Below are 14,520 nucleotides of genomic sequence, written 5' to 3' on the forward strand. Positions count from 1 at the left end.
TTCCGGTACCACAGGCTTTGGCGCCCGCCGCCCAGCCTCCAAATCGCGCCGCGCTCCGCCTCTCTCTCGGAGCCGAGCCCGTTAATTGGCCATCAGAGTCCCTCCCCGCCCTACCCCGCGCTCGGCTCGGCCCCGCCTCCCCGGCGAGGCGGCTACTGCGCAGACGCCCCTGTAGTGCAGTCCCCCTGCCGCCTCGCGGGTCCTCCGGACCACCGAGCCCTCTTCCTAGAGCAGCCCGGGATAAGGCATCCGCTCCTCCCTTCCCCGGGAGCCAATTTAACCGCCACCAGGAAGTGGAGATAGCTTAGCGTCCTCCGTAGAGCGCCAGTCGTTACTCTTTCATTCACTCTACGAATGATGCTTCGATGCCTGGCCTTTGGCGGAAAGATGAACGAGACCCAGTCCCTGTCCACCTCAAGGACTGAAGGGCTGGGTGATAAACGCTGTACCTCCGAGCAGCTGGAGGCGCGGGGGCCGGATAGAAGAGAGCTGCCCCGGAGGCGTGACGGCCCTGGGGCTGGCAGTCGCCTGCCCTGTGGGCACTCCGGTGTTTGGTGAATGGAAAGCATTCCGGGTGGAAGAAAGGTGGCTGCCAGGAAAACGTCTCGGCGTGCAGGACTTGTGGGTGCCTGGAGATAAAGCTGGAAAGGTAAGCAGGGGCGACCCTGGAGGGCTTCGTGTGCGTGATTAGACACGTGATTAGATTCTGCGTAGCCCAGAAGGTATTTTAATCAGCTCTGATTTACACTTTAAAATACAACTGGCAGCCAGGCTGGGTTGGAGGAGGAAAAAGCCGAAGTGTGTGTGAATTATGGTGACAGAATGGAAGCGGCGGTGGACTGATATTCATTTATTCGTTAGCAGTCTTCTCTAACATTGAGATGGAACTTGTATGAGAGAACGACCGTGTCTGTTTCGTTCATTTCTCTTGCCCAGTACTCAGAAGACTGCTTGGCACACAGTAGGCCCTAAACTACTGTTTGTTGGATGGATGGATGGGTGGGTGGATGGGTGGATGGATGGATCAATTTGCGGTGGATAGGACTTTCTGATTGGATAGCAGATGAAAATGGGAAGTAGAGATGAGCGATCACTGAAGACGCAAGGAACACGAGTAGTGGAATCCTGTTTAGTGGCTGTTTGCTGTGCCCTTCTCCTGGGCTGTCCACTTAACAAGGAGCTTTAGGGCAAAAGACCAGAGCAGGCAACTAATGGTGTAGTTACAGGAGGCGGCCAGGGCCCAGAGTGTGCTAACAGGTACCAATTCTAGGTTTTAGTCCCACTAACAAAAAAATGTCAGTTTCCCTTGTTCCCACTTACAGGACCAAATTTGAGAAGTGCATACTTTTTTGTTTCGTTTTGAATATTACCATCCGCATCCAAAGATTCCAAATGACTATGACTTTAAGGCTGTGTGTTATTTCATTATACTGATGTATCATCAGTTAATAAAAACAATTCCCTGGAGCTTTTGTTGTTTGTTTATGTCCACAGATAATGCAGGAATGAATATCTTCATGGATTCCTTTTTTTTTTTTTTTTTTGCTTTTGTTGAATATTTCCACAGATTATCAGTCAAATAATATTACATCTTGTAGAGCTTTTACTACATACTCCCTTGTTGCTTTCAAAAGTTGATGATGGCAACTGCAGTATTTATTTACCCAGCAATTACAAAGGGAGCTTGGCATTCATCAGGTTATCACACAAGTGTATAATTATAAACTGACAAATAGTGTGACTTAAACATACTGGCCACTAGCCAAGACAGGGGAACCAGTATTTCAATTTCAGCAGCACTGGTGGGGTTTCATTTTTAATTTTCCAACTATACTACCTAACAAATGGTTTCTCAGGATTGCCTTGCCTTTTAGATTTTAAATTAAAGTGAATTGTTTCTAGCTCACCCTGGTGCTGAAGGGAAGTCCTCTATTGTAAACCAGCAAAAAAAAATTACAAATTTAGGCCTGAGGCTTTTATTTTTATTTTATTTTTTTGTCTTTATTTATTTGTCTTTATTTCTCTGCCAGCACAGAGCATGAAGCGGGGTTTGAACCCACGGACTGTGAGATCATGACCTGAGCCGAAGTCGGACGCTCAACCGACTGAGCCACCCAGGTGCCCCAAGGCCCGAGGTTTTTAAAGATGAACCGTTAGAGGGGCGCCTGGGTGGCTTAGTCGGTTGAGCGTCCGACTTTCGCTTAGGTCATGATCTCGCGGTTGTGGGTTCGAGCCCCGCGTTGGGCTCTGTACTGACTGCCAGCTCAGAGCCTGGAGCCTGTTTCAGAGTCTGTGACTCCCTCTCTCTCTGGCCCTCCCCTGCTCACGCTGTCTCTCTCTCTCTCTCTCCCCTAGAAATTAAAAAGAAAAACACAAACATTAAAGATGAACCGTTAGAGTGTACTTATGAACTTGTCCTACCCTCTCCTTTATCTTTTAATGGACTCCTCATATCAGTCATTTCAACTGTCAGAGCTAAGTAGAGAAGAATAATTCTTGCCTACCTGACTCACAAGGCTACTATGAGAATTAAGAAAATAATAATTAAAAGGGCTTTGCAGGGGCACCTGGGTGGCTTAGTCGGTTAAGCGTCGACTTTCGCTTAGGTAATGATCGCGCGGTTCATGGGTTCGAGCCCCACGTCGGGCTCTGTGCTGACTGCCAGCTCAGAGCCTGGAGCCTGTTTCAGAGTCTGTGTCTCCCTCTCTCTCTGACCCTCCCCTGATCAAGCTGTCTCTCTCTCTCCTAGAAATAAAATTAAATAAATAAAATAAATAAATAAATAAATAAATGGGCTTTGCAAACATGAAAGATGTTTGGATGATAATCCCCTGCGTCTGAACTGCCCTCTTACTTTTGTTCGCTGTATTTCCTATCTATTTAACAAACATTTATTGGACATTGATCTTGTGCCAGGTGCTGGAGATGCAACATTGAACAAGAGCCAGTCTCTGCCCTCATGGAACGTACACTGTAAGACCCATGTGCACTGGAGCAGTGTGGGTCAAGGTGAAAAGAATTTGAAAGTCACTACCTATGCAGTCCCATCACTGCACAGTACAGGAACCAGAGGAGTGAACATTTCCCTTTCCCACGTTTTGATTGCTCGTGGCTGCCTCTGACCCACGGCTGGTTTCCCCTCAGGCGCATCCGGAAGATGCTTTATCTAACTAAGTATTAAAAGATTGGACCCTCTCTGTAGACTAATGGGGAAACAACTTTAAATTCCCATTTAAAGATTTCCAGAGTATCCCCTATGCAGTCTCTGGGTGTATGTTAACAGGTCCAGTTGTCAGTCCTCTTGTAAGAGTCAGCAGAGGCCCTAAAAGCCTTGGTACCAGTTATGATTTTGTTACAGGTACCGAAATGTCATGGAGCTTCCAGGTTCCTAGACTTAGAGGGGGTGGGGCCGGAGGGGAGGAAGGTTTAGATCATGGTGGGTCCTCCAATTTCCTCTTTCTGCTGTTTCTCAGCCCAAGGGCTAGCTATCAAGACATACTTCCAGGGGCGCCTGGGTGGCTCAGGTTAGGCGTCCGACTTTGGCTCAGGTCATGATCTCGCGGTCCTTGGGTTCGAGACCCCCCATCGGGCTGTCTCTCTCTGTCTCAAAAATAAATAAATGTTAAAAAAAATTTTTTTTGAAGACATAGTTCCAAACTTTACTACGGCAGCCTCGGTGGAGGAAGGTGGCGATGAGTGTCTACCGGAGCTTGCGCATTAGTGCCCCGAAGCGTACGCAGAGGGCGCAGGAAGGATAGGGCGGGACGGCGGCGGGAGGAGGGCGGGCTCGGCGTCAGCTACGTGAGGTGATTGGCTCTGCTATGGGGAGGGGGCCCGCTTCCGCTGGACGACGGAAGTGGCTCTCCGGCCCTACGAGTGGGCCATGGAGACGGTGGCACAGTAGCGACCTGGGTGTGAGAATTGCAGGGGCGACGGCCATGGAGGCCGTACTGAACGACCTGGTGTCTGTGGACGACCTGCTGGTGAGGCCTGGCCCCGAGGGAGGGAGAGGGAGTATTCGGACGGGCGGGTCCAGAGGAAAGTCCGACTGGGGCCAGACCCTCTACCCAGCATCAGTTTTGCCTAAGGAGGCCGAACTACGGCTCCCGGCACCCTCTGCAGCGTCCGGCTCCTGCCCGGAGGCTCTACTTTGTCCCGGAGGCCAATGGGACTTGTAGTTTCTGGCACCACCACGCCCCAGAGTCGGGGCCGGGCGTCTGGTGTGGAAAGACTGACAAGTTCTGGGTGCGTGCAGGAGTTAGGAGGGCAGGGTGCGGACACCTGTGTTTGAGTGTGCCTTCAGTGGCAGGGTACTACGGCAACTACCATCAAGTTTCATATATTACTCACCGAAACCGGCACGGTGCTGAGTGCTTGCCAGTGATATCTCAATCTTTGTAACTCTAGGAGGTGGGCACTACTGTTATTCCCATTTAGCAGATAAGAAAAGGCTCAGACCCAGCAGGGTGGGGCTGCTTGGGAGAAGCAGCCACCAGCGAGGGACTGCGTGGGCTGTTGTTGAGCAGTTCTGACAGCATGTTTACTGTTAAGCCAGCCACTCGGGGTCAGCTGCTTTGCGAGCGGTGCCTGGAGCCGCCACCAGGTGGCATCTCCGCTCGGTACCACTAGGGGGGAGGGAAGCGTACAGGGGCAGTACCACTAGGGGGAGGGAAGCGTACAGGGGCAGTGTCGGCGGAGACACCCTCTGCTAAGAAGCGGGATACCGGCATCCCAGGGATGGAGATGGCGGAACCTGGGATGCTAGATGCCAAGACTCGCGGGGGGAAGGTGGCAGAGACTCGGGAAGATGTAGTGTAGCTGAGAAATGGACACCCGGGTCCTGGTAGAGAACGGTTCGCCCCTTCTTTTCTAAATAACTCCTCTCCTCTCCTATGGCAGAAGTTTGAAAAGAAATTTCAATCTGAGAAGGCAGGAGGCTCCGTGTCCAAGAGCACGCAGTTTGAGTACGCCTGGTGCCTGGTGCGAAGCAAGTACAATGATGACATCCGCAAAGGCATCGCACTGCTGGAGGGTGAGGTGCCAGGCTACCCGACGCGCCCCTTCCCAGCGGCCTTTGGGGTCCGGCCTTTCCGACCGCCATGGCCTTCTTTGCTCTCTCCATCTCAAGTGCTGGGATCTTTTGTCCGTATGGGACCCTGTGGCTGTCACCTCACAGTTATTTTCCACTAAACACACTGCAACAGAGGCTGCACGCTGGCCTGGCATCATCCAGTGTGCTTTTAGCCGCATCACTGTTTAGCCAGACAGAATCATGGCATGTCAGTCCCTCCAGGACTTGGGGACCTGGCAGTCTGACCAAAAGGAGAGTGACTTGTCTCAGGACGCACAGCTAATGAATTAATGGCTGAATTAGGACTAGAAGCTCCTGTCCTGTGTGTCCCAGGCCCTTGCTCTTTGCCCCCACCATGTTGCTTATTCAGCAGCAGCTGAAAACCTTTCATGAGGGTGGCATGGCAGAAGGCGCAGAAGACAGGCCCGGGCCCCGGCGAGCAGGTGGTGCTTTTTCGACTGGGATCCTGTCTCCTGTTGGTTTTCCATAGGTCACTGTTTGTCGGAGGCCATACTTGACCTTTAGATTTCTCTGTACCCTGGACTGACCCCCTTTCTCTTGGTCAAGTATCCATGTGTAAGCACACAGCATGCTAGCAAAGGATGGCTATCATAAATCTGTAAAAATAAGAATCTTCTTGAATGCAAGTAACTTCGCCCTGCATTTGCCTCTGGTGCTAATTCAGATTCTTTAGGTTTCCTCTACAGCAGGGCATCCCCACAGAAGATGTGGTCTCTGAGCATCGCCAGTTCTAGCTGAGGAGACAGTGTGGACCCTGGGGAAGATTTATAAGTACCCACAAAGCTCCGTAGCCACACATTATACAGAAGCCTCTGGGAAGTCACTGGATTAGGCAGAGTCAGGCGGGGGTCATTCAGAGAATGCTATTTTAAAGTGGAAGGGAGTGAAGATTTATTCTGACACCCATCTGGGCAGCAGACTGCTGCAGTGAGAACACACAGCAGGTACCTTCAGCTTCTCCGGGGCCTCGATTTCCTTTCTGTTCACTTAGATGAGCCAGCGCTGACTGTAGTATTGAAACCATGGTGTTTGTTGATCACCGGGGTATTTGGCAGCCTGGGTTCAAGCCGCCCCAGAGCCCTCACTGGGAAGCCAAGAATGGCCAGGGCCGAACCGGAAGCTCGGGACTGTGACTTTGACCCAGAGTCATCCAGGGATTTGGAGAGTAGAGGGGGCCTCTGGGACACAAGCACTAGGAGAGGAGAGAAGTGATTTTGACCCTCTTCCCTCCGCCCTCCCCAGAGCTGCTGCCCAAAGGGAGCAAAGAGGAGCAGCGGGATTATGTCTTCTACCTGGCCGTGGGGAACTACCGGCTCAAGGTAAGCAGCCAGTCCCTTCCTCCCACCTCTCCCTCTCATTTCTCCTCCAGGCTAGTGCCCTGGCCTTCAGGAAGGCCCAGGAGGGCAGTGGGCAGGGGGTGGTGTTGGGTACAGAGGCACAAGGTGATAGCAGGTCAGGACACCGAGGGAAGGTGAGAGACAGAAGATCCAGGTGCCGAGGGTGTGGGGAGCAAGATGACCTCAGGATTGGGGTGCAGCCCCAAGCCCAGGGTTGTTATCTCCCCCAGCTTATCACCCCCACACAGTTGGGGCTGTTCGTGGACTCTACTCCATCGGGTGGGGCTGGAGTAAGGGAGGAGGTGGAGGGAGAGGGAGGAGCCCGCGGGGCGAGCGAAGGCCCCTCTGACGTCGGGAGGAGTGCAAAAACACTGGGGGTGGGGGCTTGGTATCTGTTTTCCCCACACAGGAGTATGAGAAGGCACTAAAGTATGTGCGGGGGCTGCTGCAGACAGAGCCCCAGAACAACCAGGCCAAGGAACTGGAACAGCTCATTGACAAGGCCATGAAGAAAGGTGAAGCCTTCCCCCTGCCCTCCTCCCTCTGGCTCCGCCCACCCCTGCTCTCCTGTCTCCCTGGGCCCATGTGCCTCTCTGCTCTTCACCAGGCCCTTCTTCCTTCCCCCAGGCCTGGGCTCTCTGGTCCTCCTTTCTTTTTTTTTTTTTTTTTTTATTAATTTGTTTGTTTGTTTATTTATTTTAATTTGCCCTTCAGAAGACACTTTTATGTTTATTTATTTTTGAGAGACACAGACAGTGTGAACAGGGGAGGGGCAGAGAGAGAGAGGGAGACAGAATGTGAAGCAGGCTCCAGGCTCTGAGCTGTCAGCCCAGCACCCGATGTGGGGCTCAAGCCCACAAACTGCAAGACCACAACCTGAGCTGAAGTTGGATGTTCAACTGACTGAGCCACCAGGGCCCCCTCTCTGTTCTCCAGTCAAAGGACCCCCTTTCCCCCCACCTTAGTCCCTCAGAGGCCTTCTTTCTTCAACACCTTAGAGGCCCTCACCCCCTGACTCCAGGGGAAGAGGCACATCTATTGGGGAGCATCGGGCAGGGTCTCTGTGGGGGCTGGGCCCCTGACAGTCTCCCTTTTCCCTTCCCCAGATGGCCTAGTGGGCATGGCCATTGTTGGAGGGATGGCCCTGGGCGTGGCGGGACTGGCTGGACTCATCGGACTTGCTGTATCCAAGTCCAAATCCTAAAGGAGACCGCACCTCCGCCTCTGCCCAGGGATGCGTGGGAGCCTGTGGAGGACACTCGAAGCGGGGGGGAGAGCCCATCCATCCTTTCAGTCCCTTCTCCTGTACCCCATCACTGTCCTCTGCTTTCAGCCTCCTCTACTCCAGAGACACGTCTGAGAGCCCCAAACCACGTGCTCCAGGACGAATGTAAATAAAACCGGGCTTTGGCTTGGGAACTGCTGTGTCTGTGTTGAGGAAGGGGTGGGCTCCACTGGGCCCAAAGGTGGGGGTCACCAGTGATCCTTTCCTGCTCGCCTTCCTACTCTTACCACCACCCCCCCAGGCTGGTGTGGGGTTCGCCTTTGTCCGCCAAGCTGCCCAGACCCCACCTCTTCCTTCCTCCCCCTCCCCCAAAGCAGTGGTAGGCAGCACGGGGACAGGGGACATGGGATGTGGCCTTTGCATGGCGCTAGAATCCTGGGAGAAAGCAGTGACGGGAGGCAGGAAGGGAAGAGCTGAGGGGACCAGCCAGGATTTATGTCTCCTGTCCCCTCTGACCCACACAGCTGCCTCTTAGCACGTGGAGTTTTCCACACCAGGGAGGCCCCCCACTTGGTTTCCTCCCAAACCTCCGCCCTTCCCTCCCTTTGTCTTCCTGTGACCCACTCCTCCCCTGTCCTCTCCAGGGGAGGAGCCGCCACCCAGGGGCAGGGCTGGTTCTTGAGAAAGCTTGCAAACCCAGGACATCCCCGTTGTTGTAGGCTCCGAGACAGAAGGTCGGGGCCCAGTCCCCACCCAGCCTGCTTTGCCCCACACCCGCCTGGTGCCAGGCTCAGCGTGGGCCTGTCTTGCTTCACCGCATACCTCTCGTTCCACAGCCAAGCCAGCCTGGCTCGGGGTGGGGGGGATTGGGGAGGAGGCACCTGAGGGGAGTACAGAGGAGCCTGACCTGGGGAGGGGGATGATAGGGGGAAACCCTTGAGGTCCTTGATGTCCCCTGTGACTGCCTGGGGTAGCACCCCCTCCTGGAGACCAAGCCCCTGCTGCACTTGCCCAAGGAGAACCAGAGCTGCCCTGGCCATGGCCTTGAGACTGTCTGCACCGGGACAGGTGCTCAGCCTTGGCTTGGGGTTGGGGCCCAGCAGTTTCTAACCAGTCATAATTAATAGAGCTGGTGACAGTTCTGATAACTGGCTGCTTAGATTAGCCACAGGATCACGTTCTGGGCCTGTGATTTATCCCCCTTGGTGGCCCTTGGCAACAAGATCAAGCTTGTTGCCGAGAGTCAAAGATCAACCCAACAAGGGGGGGACATTCGAGTTCAAGAAGTTGAAGTTGGGAGAGCAGCGACCCACTGGTGGCCTCACCCCAGGCCTGCGATACCCAGAGCCAGGGTGGTCGCCAAGCGTGGAGCAGTTCACACTCGTGGGGAGCTTTTGATCTGGGGTCACAGAGGTGAGGAAGCTAGTTCTAGTTCACAGGGGCAGGAACAAGCCCAGGGGACTCAGATCCCTGCCCGCATTGCTCTGGCAAATGGTGGGTCTGGTTTGAATCCAGGTTGGGTGGGCTCCAGAGCCGCCCTGTTCCCTTCCTCAACCTTCATCTTGGCAACTCGATGGCCCAAACCCTAGGTCTTTGGAGTTTCTTAAATTGTTCTCACCAACATCCAGGAGGGTGGCTCCGCTCCCCGGATCCTGCCCCATGGAAGGGCTGTGTGTGGCCACTCTGCCTCTCAGTCACCTTCTCTTTCCTTGTCCTTCCATTCCCTGGCCCCCCGATGAGAGCTGAGTCAGAGCTGCTTCCCCGCTTCCCCTTGGCTCCCACTGCCTCCCATGGGGGCCCCCCTCAGCCGAATCCGTGCATCCGTCATTGGTCACTCCCATTAGTCCTCTCCGCCACCCTTATGGGGCGGGGAGCCCAGAGCAGCCCAGAGGCTGGGGGAGGGGGTGGACTTTTGGCCTGTTCCGTTGATTCCCTCCATCTCCTCGTCAACAGCTGCCCGGCGCTCTGGGCTCATTGCTCTACCTGGACCTTCGGGGAAGCAGGAACCTAGAGAGAGGGCAGGGGACAGAAACCAGGGGGCTGACCTGAGCCCCAGGTTGCAGCTGGCCCCCACACGCTCTCCCCGTTTCTCCCCAGCCAGCCTTAACAGCCCTCCTTAGCCAAAGCCCCTCAAGTTCCCTTGGGGCTCAGCCCCTCCCCTTCTCTGGGGCCCCAGGCGCCCCTCGGGGCCCTGCATCCCACCATGTCGGTGGCCGTGGAGATCTTCGGCTTCTTCATGGCGGCTCTGGGGCTGCTGATGCTGGGGGTGACCCTGCCAAACAGCTACTGGCGAGTGTCCACCGTGCACGGGAGCGTCATCACCACCAACACCATCTTCGAGAACCTCTGGTTTAGCTGTGCCACCGACTCCCTGGGAGTCTACAGCTGCCGGGAATTCCCGTCCTTGCTGGCCCTCTCCGGTATGGGGTGGGGAGAGCTCCAGGGCGCAGAGGGAGGTGGGAGGCGGGAGAGACCCCCGGGGAGGGTGACTGCTGCCCATGATCGGGCCTTGGGCACTGTGCTGATAAGGGAGGCCTGGTCAGGCACGGGGAGCTGGGAGCACAGGGGGCAGCCCCAATCTGGAGTGCCGTGGAGACCTCATCCCACGTGTCCCCCTGCCCTAAGATGACACTCCTAGTGGTTACAAGTGCAGTGACCAGGGCCAGACTTCCGGGCCCAGTCGACCAGCTCTATGCCCCAGGCAGGTGATGAAATGAGCTTCTTTTACCCCGCCTGTAAACCCAGGGGACTTAGCACAGGCCCATGGGATGGTTGTGAGTGTTGAGCTAAAGCCTGTTATGTTAGCGGGATAGTTAGCCTGTGTGCACACAACCAACCTTAGCTTTGCCGTGAGAGTGCTGGTGTTTGTGGGGGTGAAGAGGAGGCCCCATCTTGGGTTCTTGGGGTTGAGACACTTAAAAGGCGTTGGCACCACTGCCATGGCGAATTCTAAAGTGCCCTTTTAAAGCGAGCCTCCTCAAAACTCTGAGTGTCTAGTGGAAGCAGCTAGGGGTGTGTGTGCATGTGTGTGTGTTCGGCGTTCTCGGGAGTTTTTGAAGTTCTCAGCGGGCTGGAACCTACAGGTCTTTGGTCCAGAAGGGTTCACCCTGGTGGTATAGTGTCTCCCTGCTTCCCGTTCCCTGAATGAGCGGCTCCCAGCATCCCTTGAGGGAGTCTCTTCCATAGGCCCTGTGCCAGAGACCAGGAGGGGAGGACCAGGGCCCATTTCCGCTCCCGCACCCTCCTTGGTGCTATCGTGCTCTTTCGGGTCCCCACTGCTGGGCAGTGGATGGAACTAAAGCCAACACTGGGTGTGGCACAGGGTCCCCGGGAATGCCACAGGTGCTCTGAGAGGCTAGGGGGTCTGGGGGGGTCTTGTGCCCCTACTGTTCCCAGAATTTCCTGATACAGCAGGAGGGGCATCGTGCCTTCACCCTTCCCTCCATGATCTGCCATGTGTGGGGCACTGCCACCCAAAGCTCCCAATAAAAGCCCGGGACCATCTGGGCCAGGCACCCAGAATGCTGGGTGGCCAGAAGGGACACGAGGCAGCCAGCTTAGGAGCACTGGCCCTCCCACCTCACCCATCCCTCAACCACAGCGCCGTTTGAGGAGGGGCCTTTGCTGTGAGCCTGTCAGTCCGAGAAGGGCCCCACTTGGAACCACTGACGGAGGGGCAAGTGCCTGGCCCAGCACCGGGGTCATCTGGGCACAGACATAGTGCTAGGTCCCTCCCGCATTCCACCGCAGTGCCGTCTACGATGGCCTGGCTCTGCCGGGCGCTAGTAACCTCATTTCCTCATTTCACCGAAGCTGGAAAACTACAAGCACAACCGTTAAACTGCCCACAGTCCCCACAGGTGGTAGGGGCGCTGGAACCCAGGCTGGCGGGTACTTACAAGGCCACTCTGGTCCCAAGGGGGTCCTGACTATCATTTAATCCCCTATAGCCGCCCAGCCCACACTCCCTCATGGCCCATCAGTAATCTCTCCTTTGTCTACCACAGCCGCCTGGGGACCCAGGGCTGGTCAGCCCCAGATAGATATGGGTGCAGAGAGGATAAGGGGTAGGCGGAAGGGCGGGAAGCCCAGAGGGAGTGTCTGGAAGTGAGAAAGTGCTCCCAGAGAACTTTGTCCCTCCTCTCTACCCACCAACTCCGGGCCGCTTCACATCCTCCTGGCAGGGACCCAGCATCTTCAGCACCAGTGGCACTGCCCCACCCAGAAAAGGGGAGCAAGGTCCTTGGGGTGGTTGGCAAGTATCAAGGAGAAGGGGGAAGGGGGGGCAGGAAGGAAGCTGGCCGTTTCCTTCAGCTTTGAGAAAGGGGAACCTGAGGCACCAAATGTACATGAGCTAGATGGGCTTGGATTGGTCCTGCGCGGAGATATCCCACTCTCCAGATCAGAATGAGCCCTCACCCAGTAACCCACAGGCAACTGCTGCCCCCTACAGGCTGCTGCAGGAGAAAGCTCCATTCAAGGCCTCTGAGGGCTGCGCCCTGTGGGACCTAGAAAAGCAGTGTGGGGCAGGGGCTGAGTTTCAGCTGCAACTTTTGTCCTTCAGACAGAGCAGCAGTTCTCAACCGGAGACGATTTTGTCCCCCAGGGGTCATTTGACAATGTCGACACATTTTGATTGTCCCTCTTGGGGGACACCTAACAGGTAGCGGCCAAGGGCACTGCCGAACATATCCCCCAGGGCACAGGACAAGCCCCCAGACCAAAGCACTGTCTGACCAAAGTGTCAGTGCCAAGGAGACAGCCTGTAAGGAAGTGCGCTGAAGCCTGGTGTGGGGTGGGGGGTGGGGGGTGACTGAGGTGAGCTCCTGGGAAGAAAGAGGTGTCACTGCTTCAGCTGAATAGGGCCCAAAGGGGAAGGAAGGACAGGACTTGAAGGCCCTTATGGACTGAGACCTGAGCAGGGACTAGCTCAGTCATGGAGGGAGAAGGAGCCAGTTTAGGGACCCATGGCTGCGCCCCACCTCCCCAGGGTACCTCCAGGCCTGCCGGGCGCTCATGATCACCGCCATCTTCCTGGGCTTCCTGGGCCTCTTCCTAGGCATGGTGGGGCTGCGCTGCATCAACATCGGGAGCCTGGAGCTCTCCAGGAAGGCCAAGCTGGCAGCCACCGCGGGGGCCCTACACATACTGGCTGGTAATGGGGGGAAGGTGGTGGGTGTGCCCTGCATTGTCGTGGGGGGTTGAGAGTGGCGCCAGCGGAGCCGGTTCCCGGTCACCTCCAGCTCCCCACTCCTTCCCCATTGATTCGACACCTGCCCTTCCTGCTCAGCTCTTCCCTCTCTCCCGGCTCACCCAGCCTCATTCCCCACATCAATCCGTCAGCAATGTTTCAAGCCCCCACTAGGAGGCAGGCACGAGCAAGGTGCGTGAGGGACCCCAAAGGTGAGTGAGCATCTGTCCCCCAGAGATTACACCCTGGCCAGGGTGCGCGGCGTGCAAGCACCCTGTGCACAGCAACACCTTTCCAGCCTGTAAAATATCTGCACATACCACCTCACACAGGCCTGTGAGGTAGAGGGGGGGTCTTACCCTGTTCTCCAGATGTGGGAACAGGCTCGAAGCTCAGGTGACTTACTGGAGGAGCCCCCAGACAGCGGCAAGGCTGGTCCTGTAGTCCAGGGGTCTCACTGACCTCAGGCCTTCACTGCACTGAGGGACAAAGGCAGGTCACAGGCTCTGGGGGATTGGGGAGGCCGAAGGAAAGGGCTGTCAGGCCAGGCTCTGCAGGAGGATTGCCGGGGCAGCTGGACTTTCCAGGATGGGTAGGATTTGGATGGGCCAGATTCCAAGTGAGGCAACGATGTGATTAAGATCACATCCTGCTAGGCAGGAAGGGCAGGGTGTAGGAAACTAGGCAAGAAAGGGGGGCTTCGGTTGGGACCCTAGGAGAAAGGTCATGAGCTAGAGGGGGCAAAAGAAAGGGAGGGAGTGTAACTTGCTCTTGGACTTGACGCCCCACTCCCCGCGTCCGGATCTCCGGGCTGCCCCCGCATATCCCCCCACCGCCCCCGCCCCAGCTCCCTTCCTCCGCTGGGCCTCGGGCGCGAGCGCCGCCCCATTCTCCCTCCCCAGGTTTCTGCGGGATGGTGGCCATCTCCTGGTATGCCTTCAACATCACCCAGGAATTCTTTGACCCCTTGTATCCAGGGACCAAGTAAGTGTAGGAGCCCCGCCCTGGGGGCCAGTGGGTGGGACTCGGCCTTCACCGTCCCTGTCCCCAGGTACGAGCTGGGCCCCGCCCTCTACCTGGGCTGGAGCGCCTCCCTGCTCGCCATTCTGGGCGGTGTCTGCCTCGCCTCCACGGGCTGCCGCAGCCCCAACGCAGACCCGGCCCCCAGGTAAGGGCGGCGCAGGGAAGCGAGGGGGAGGGGCGGGAGCGGGGTCGCCCCTCCATTGACCCAGGCCCCTCCGACCCAGGCTCCCCTACGAGGCCTCCGCGGTGCGGTCCCCCAGCCTCGCCGCCCGCCTGCACCCCGTGGTCTCAGACGAAGAAGGCGACAGCAGCTTTGGCAAATACGGGAAGAACGCTTACGTGTAGGAGGCCTGTGGACCCCGTGCCCCTGCCACTGCCCTCAGCGACGAGAGGTCCCGTGAACCCCTGGCTGCAGGCCACGCCACGCCCCCTCCCCCGCCCCCCCGCCTACCCCTGTCCCCGCCACCACCCCTCTGTGGCCAGAAGCCACGCCCAGCTCTGACCGCGCCCCCTGCCCCGCCTCCTGAGAACTCGCCTCGGACCCCTGAGGCAGGACCTTCTGAGGCTGGGCTCTGGTTGGTTAAGGAGCAGAGGCGTCTCCGTTTGTATTCTGTATAGTCCCTGCGGAAATAAATTTGTACTGTGAACTGTT

The 14,520-nt window shown here is 56.6% G+C and overlaps 2 protein-coding genes across 3 annotated transcripts; both read left to right on the plus strand.

Moving 5' to 3' along the window:
* The first annotated feature begins 3,842 nt into the window (after window positions 1–3,842).
* FIS1 (fission, mitochondrial 1) lies at window positions 3,843–7,848 on the plus strand. Its single transcript, XM_039243500.1, has 5 exons — window positions 3,843–3,983; window positions 4,900–5,032; window positions 6,335–6,411; window positions 6,839–6,944; window positions 7,536–7,848. Exons 1-5 carry the CDS (start codon window positions 3,939–3,941, stop codon window positions 7,631–7,633), a joined length of 459 nt encoding a protein of 152 aa, XP_039099431.1. The 5' UTR covers window positions 3,843–3,938; the 3' UTR covers window positions 7,634–7,848.
* A 716-nt stretch (window positions 7,849–8,564) lies between these two features.
* CLDN15 (claudin 15) lies at window positions 8,565–14,520 on the plus strand. Of its 2 annotated transcripts, none has more exons than XM_039243498.1 (5): window positions 8,565–10,074; window positions 12,645–12,809; window positions 13,748–13,829; window positions 13,897–14,013; window positions 14,093–14,520. In XM_039243498.1, exons 1-5 carry the CDS (start codon window positions 9,858–9,860, stop codon window positions 14,211–14,213), a joined length of 702 nt encoding a protein of 233 aa, XP_039099429.1. In that variant the 5' UTR covers window positions 8,565–9,857; the 3' UTR covers window positions 14,214–14,520. The 2 variants fall into 2 exon arrangements, with proteins under 2 accessions (XP_039099429.1, XP_039099430.1); XM_039243499.1 differs by having other exon boundaries at window positions 12,714–12,809.

The sequence above is a fragment of the Hyaena hyaena genome, unplaced genomic scaffold, assembly GCF_003009895.1.
Source record: "Hyaena hyaena isolate Hyena2069 unplaced genomic scaffold, ASM300989v1 scaffold_228, whole genome shotgun sequence".
Lineage (NCBI taxonomy): Eukaryota > Metazoa > Chordata > Mammalia > Carnivora > Hyaenidae > Hyaena > Hyaena hyaena.

What these genes read in the sequence shown, in the direction of transcription:
- FIS1 (XM_039243500.1), top strand. Translation starts at nt 3,939, where the DNA reads ATGGAGGCCGTACTGAACGACCTGGTGTCTGTGGACGACCTGCTG. An exon ending in TGGGGAACTACCGGCTCAAG is followed by an intron (nt 6,412 to 6,838) that starts GTAAGCAGCCAG and finishes TTCCCCACACAG; the next exon opens with GAGTATGAGAAGGCACTAAA. An exon ending in TGACAAGGCCATGAAGAAAG is followed by an intron (nt 6,945 to 7,535) that starts GTGAAGCCTTCC and finishes TCCCTTCCCCAG; the next exon opens with ATGGCCTAGTGGGCATGGCC.
- CLDN15 (XM_039243498.1), top strand. Translation starts at nt 9,858, where the DNA reads ATGTCGGTGGCCGTGGAGATCTTCGGCTTCTTCATGGCGGCTCTGGGG. An exon ending in GTCCTTGCTGGCCCTCTCCG is followed by an intron (nt 10,075 to 12,644) that starts GTATGGGGTGGG and finishes CCACCTCCCCAG; the next exon opens with GGTACCTCCAGGCCTGCCGG. An exon ending in GGCCCTACACATACTGGCTG is followed by an intron (nt 12,810 to 13,747) that starts GTAATGGGGGGA and finishes CTCCCTCCCCAG; the next exon opens with GTTTCTGCGGGATGGTGGCC.